The sequence below is a fragment of the Curcuma longa genome, chromosome 2 (assembly GCF_044706935.1).
Source record: "Curcuma longa cultivar G26 ecotype Majalengka, Jawa Barat chromosome 2, ITB_CL_G26_1.1, whole genome shotgun sequence".
NCBI lineage: Eukaryota > Viridiplantae > Streptophyta > Magnoliopsida > Zingiberales > Zingiberaceae > Curcuma > Curcuma longa.
Window position 1 is genome coordinate 4913623 of NC_133862.1, and position 6210 is coordinate 4919832.

The 6210-nt window shown below is 34.6% G+C and overlaps 1 protein-coding gene across 1 annotated transcript; it reads left to right on the forward strand.

Moving 5' to 3' along the window:
* The first annotated feature begins 3759 nt into the window (after positions 1-3759).
* On the forward strand, positions 3760-5805 carry LOC141822024 (momilactone A synthase-like). The gene is made up of 3 exons (XM_074709434.1): positions 3760-3840; positions 3928-4020; positions 4405-5805. Exons 1-3 carry the CDS (start codon positions 3821-3823, stop codon positions 5207-5209), a joined length of 918 nt encoding a protein of 305 aa, XP_074565535.1. The 5' UTR covers positions 3760-3820; the 3' UTR covers positions 5210-5805.
* The last annotated feature ends 405 nt before the right edge of the window (positions 5806-6210 follow it).

Genomic DNA, 6210 nt, shown 5'->3' on the forward strand with positions numbered 1-6210 from the left:
CGTATCTGCCCACCTCTCCCTGCTCCTTCCACCAGCGAGTCGATCGGATCGAAGCGAGGACAATCTAGCGCTTCTTTCTCAGGCGACGCCGACGGAGGCCGGCGAGAAGGAAAGAATCGGACCGGACCGCGATACTTCCCCCAACGGATCTATTCCAGATTCGGAAATTTCAATTTTGTTGTTGGATTTTTTATGGCTTATTTTGGAGTATATTGGGCAAAACGGCCCGGCCCAAAATAGAATTAATTAAATAATTAATATTAACCCTCACACTTCGTTTTTAAATACATTAAACAAATATATATATAGTGAATTTACTTTCATGAGATGTATGTTTGAAAATATATATATATTGACTTGCCTAATCCAAAATTGTTCATCATTTTAGAACGCAAAGTATTGGATACAATTTATTAGATAAAACTAAATTGGGAAAAAACATATATTCTTTCCATGAATGACGGCTCTATTTTTCCAACAACTCATATTCCTCAGTCATTTAAATGAGACTAATGTCATCATTTTTGAAAATCTTTATCCGCACCATTAATTACCTCTCTAGATTTTATATGTTAAATCTACATGTGCCCTCAACTTTGAGTTAATTAAATGATACATTATCTAACAACACAAGAAGAGGACACGAAGAGAAGAGATACATCATCACCAATGTGTATCCTCTCCTAAAAAACATTACAATACCTTTAACTTTAAGGTATAAAAAAATTCATTAGAAGTGTCTCACCCAAGGATTATATCAATAAGGCGATGTAAGGTGTTCAATAGATTAACTCAATAATTACAATTCGAATCTCAACTATAGTACACTATAAAATATTTTTCATTGAAGAAAAATAAATGCTATTAAATTTAAATTATAACCTAAATTATAAATTTAAAAAGATAAAAAAAAAATTAAATTTAAAATATTATCATAAAATATAATTTCTTTTTAAAAGTATTAGAAATATAAGTGATACAATTTTGTAAGTTCAGAACAAAATATTTTTTTAAAAGACTAAGTAAAATGTAAATAAAAATTTATGATAATTTTGGTTTTAAAAAATGGTTTTGAAACCATGAGCAAAGTTATGCTAGTCAAAATTATTAAATAATTATTTATTATTTAATGATCTCTAAAATAATATATGGCTGTTTTAAAGTCTTTTTATTACTTGGAAACTAAAAATGAGCTTAATTCAAAGGTTCCTAAAGTACACTTATCTTTCATATTAAAAATAATAAAAAATAAAAAATAATTGCATAGTAGTTTTAGCTAAAAAATTTAAATGGTTATTTTTGAATTGTTTGATATTTTAAAAATATGGGTAGACTCCATGATTTCGTGCATCTATCTATTTAAAATCAAAAACAAATTGTATATTAACTTGTAAAGAAAAAAAAAAATATCATACAATACTTTTACCTAAAATTTGTATATAGCAAAATTTTTCACTTTTTTACCGTTTAAAAAAAATTAATTTACTCCTAAACTTATAAATTGTGTTCACTAATTTTTAATTTTTAAAAAATTTAATGATTATTTTTTTAAAATTTATACATTTCTTTAAAAAATTAAATATATTTAAACTTATATTTTTACCAAAAATTATATTTTATAGTATTTTTTAAATTTAAAATAAATTAGTAGTTTTTACATATATAATAAAATTTATATCATTTTTTATCTATTATTTTTTAAAATAATCATATTTTATTTTTTAAATTGATATTTTTAAAAATATATATTTTATGATAATTTTAAAAATTATATATATTTTTTAAAATCATATTTTCATATATTTTTTAAAATTTATAATTTACATAATAATTTTTTAAAATTTAATAATATAATTTATATAACTTTAACATTTATAACTTTTAAATATATAAATTTTAATATTTTTCTAAAACGATAACTTAAATAACAAATTTTTTTAGGATTGCTACATCAATCTATTCATAGATTTTTTTAATCCAAATATCTAGACTATCCAATTATTCCTAAAGGTCCTCAAGGTAGGTGACCCTCCTCTATTGGCACACTGGATAAATTCAAAAGCACTTGTAGTAGCACGCATAGTAGCCGACCTAACCTTGTCCTCCACTATATAATTAAGTGCATATGCTTGTTTTGATAATCCAAGTATTCGAGTCTTAGACTCAAATAATCTTGAGGCAAGTGACTTCCTTCTAATTCGTCCATTAGGTGAATCCGAAAGCATGAGCAATTCCTTACCTAATGACGTCGGACAGTCAATAGAATAATAATTATTCTGCATACTAGTTTTAATAGAGAAATTGATAGAAAAGGCATAAGAAATCACCAAACACAAAGAATCTATTTTTAGATTTAATTGAATAATATTAATTTAAAAACAAAAATAATCCCTAACATCAACCATTTAAATAGTATCAAAACTATTTAATTAATAGTCTCAAAACCTAGTTTACAAAAACAAAAAAAATCTAGCGTCAATAAGTGTCAACCTTTTATAATTAAATAAGTAAATAATTTTTTATTTTTCTGAAATATAATTAGTTACATCTGCGGGCAGGGCTTCGTTGCCTTCCTCACTGACCTCTGAACTAACGTATAAAAGAAGCATCAAACCCACCTTTCAGGGCTGTCAACTTCCTTGTTCAAGACTGTGAGGATTTATTATTATTATTATTTTAAAATTTATTTACAATAAATAAATTTTAAAATTTTAGCTGATCTCCTAACAGAATTGCATTTAGTTGATTTTAGAATATTTTAATACAATTGTATTATTAATAGATAGAATTATTGAACCTTGAATCGAGTACTTCAATAGTAGATCCCTCGATATAATTTTTTTCTTCAAATTAAGGATCCATGTATGTTCCATTTGAGGATCAAACTCCCAATCCTCTCTTAAATTTGTTTTGGATATATTAATTTTGTATATTTGTCAAATTTATATAAAATGAAGGAAAATTAAAACAAAAAACTTATTTAAGATGGTATAAATATATATTTATGTAATCAATAAATATTCTACTTAAGTGATATAAAATTATAATAAATATAAAAAATAATTTATAATGATAAAATAAAATGTATTTAAAAATAAATAAGGATATAATTTTAATATCTAATTGGGATAAAGATTTATAGTAGCGTAGGAAGGATGATATCTAATAAATTTAATTATTATTGTCTATGAGTAAAAATCAAGAGTTCTTTTTTATTGAAATCAAAAAAGTATTTTTTATTCAAAATAATATTTCATCAGTATATTTTTTATTTATTAAAATATCTTTGTTTTTGTAATTATTATAATAAAATCATAATTTTTATAATATAGGCATTTTCATTCAGATCTATCTTAATAATTTTATATATAATAATAATTATAATATAAATATTTTTTATTAATACTAATTAAATATTTATTAATAATTAATTATGAAATTATAGCACATTTGAATAGTAACTACAAGATGATAAATGTAATCCCATAGCTCTCTTATTTTATAACAGTTGATTACGAAAGGCAATACCCTCCTGCGTCGTAAATAATATTTTTAAAAATAAAAATATACTAGGATTGAATGAGATATTATTTTCATAATAAATAATAAATGGAAAAAACATCAATTAAATGATTTCTAAAATCAAATAAAAATTATTTATTATTAATAATTCACATTGGAAAAGAGGTTTTATGGAAACGCGAGCTCGTCGTCGTTATAAACGCCAAAGAAAAAGAAGAGAACCTGCGACCAGAGCAACCTCTCAAAGCCAAGCTCCTCCGCCGGCGCCCTCTGCTCGCTCTTTCCCTCCGCCGCCACCATGCTTCGCATTCTTTCCAGGTTATAATCGACACACCTCTCAATAATCCTTCAGCGTTATTTAGATCGGTAACAAGAGACTGGGTTTTGATGAGTTTAAGCATTCAGGAGATTGGCAACGGTTGGAAGGGAACAGTACTGTTCATCGCAAAAGCCGGTCAAGTTTTCCTCGTCGGCGGCGCCACCGCAAGGAGGCGGCAGGTGAGTGGTCTTCTTCCCAGTTTTTCATTAGCTGGTGTCGGCTGGCGGCACGCGTCGTCGTCTTCGTCTGTAGTTACGCCACTGATTGCTATTTGATTAGGTAAAATGTTCGTTTAAGTAAACGATCCCAACGCCACCTCGGTTAGAAACAGAATGAATTACGATGCTTAATTACATCGATTCTGATCTTACGATGCTTAATCGGGTTGATCTGATTTAGATGGACACTGTTGAATTAAACAGAGGGTTGCTATTTGGTGAATAATTGAGCTTTGCTGTTTAACGATCAACGTCATACAGCGGCGGTTTGTTTTGTTGCTGCCATTTGACCGACGTACCAGCTTCAGGTGAGCTGTCGATTGATGCTTGTGCGTGCTGTTTCAGACTACAGGGGAAAGTGGCCTTGGTGACCGGAGGAGCGAGTGGACTGGGGAAGGCCACGGCCCGTGAATTCCTCCGGGAAGGCGCCGCCGCGGTCGTCCTCGCCGACGTGGACGCTCGATCGGGCCGGGAGGCTGCCCAGGAGCTGGGCCCGCAGGCAGACTTCGTGGAGTGCGACGTCACGGACGAGCCGCAGGTGGCCGCCGCCGTCGACTTCGCGGTGGCCCGCCACGGCCGGCTCCACGTGATGCACAACAGCGCCGGGATTGCTGGCCCGCTCGCGAGCCCCGACGTGTCGGCCCTCGACCTCGCCTCCTTCGACGCGGTGATGGCCGCCAACGTGCGCGGGACCCTGGCGGGGGTGAAGCACGCGGCCCGCGCGATGGCCCCCGCGGGCTCCGGCTCCATCATCTGCATGTCGAGCGTGAGCGGAATCATGGGCGGCCTGGGCACGCACCCCTACACCATCTCCAAGTTCGCGGTAGCAGGAATAGTCAGGTCCATGGCGGGGGAGCTCAGCCGCCGCGGGGTGCGTCTGAACTGCATCTCTCCGTCCGCGATCCCGACGCCGATGGTGCTGGGGCAGTTCGCTCAGATATACGGCGGCGCTGGGGCGGAGAGACTTCAGGCGATAGTGGAGGCGCTGGGAGAGCTGGCGGGGGCCAAATGCGAGGAGATGGACGTGGCCAAGGCAGCGGTGTTCTTGGCCTCCGACGAGTCCAAGTTCGTGTCCGGCCACAACCTCGTGGTGGACGGCGGATTCACCAGCTACAAGCAATTCAATATGCCCATGCCAGATCGCATTTGATGCTCACTCACACTGCAGCCTGTAGCTTGCTCGCCTTCCATTCCCCTCCTCACCTGTCTGTGTCTAAGTCCTAACAAACAATGCACGCCGATAAACAATGAATCAATGGTCCGTTTGTCTGTCGCCTTGCAAATGCTAGCTGTTAATCTAATCGAATTAATGCAGCATGTGGCGATGTTGCACTGCATCGGAATGTTGTGGAGGCAGCAGCAAGTCCGCGCATGCAGCGAGGACAACGGGCCGCTGGTCGGAGCATGAAGCTAGCACACCTAACTCATTAATGGAGTTGCCGCTGCGAATTGAATGAAAGGAATGTCCTGGCAAGCTCATGGCCCAATGGACGAAAGGAACACAATGTTTCTTTAAATTCTTCTCGACGATTTGTTTTCGAGCGTTTCAGGAACGTCATAGATCCAGAATTTCCGGATCTTACCCGATGCCAAAGGTTATCGGATATGTTAACCCAACCCTGTGGTGCGTGCTAAGGTCATTTGAAGGAACTGAAAGAGTCGATAGGAAGAATTTCAGGCCTACCAAGATCATGCTATCAGCTTTTGCACTGTTCAGGGGACTCGAAGTATCTATAACATGTCCAGACTAGTCTATTTGGGGAAGGATGATGAGAAAAGAGATGAATTACTTGTTGTAGGGATGTCTTATTCGATTATGCTTTTGTCAAGGAACTCTTGTTGTAAACTACGAGGAAGAACTCCGTAAATCCTTCAATAAATCAAAGAATGAATCTAAGACGTATACACTCGCTTTTTTTAAGAAAATATTTGCTTCCACCACGGTAATGCACTCAGACTAAGCAAATATTACTCCAGGATATAATAGATTCCTAATAATGTTGTTTCCAAAGTACACGTTTGTGTTTGAAAACAATCCTGAATATTTTGGATTTATTCAAACTTGATAACTGAATGTGTGTATATTGTTTGTACAGTATAATAATACTCAAATAGCACTTTGAAAGCAAGTAATTTTTGAGAGAAAAGGTT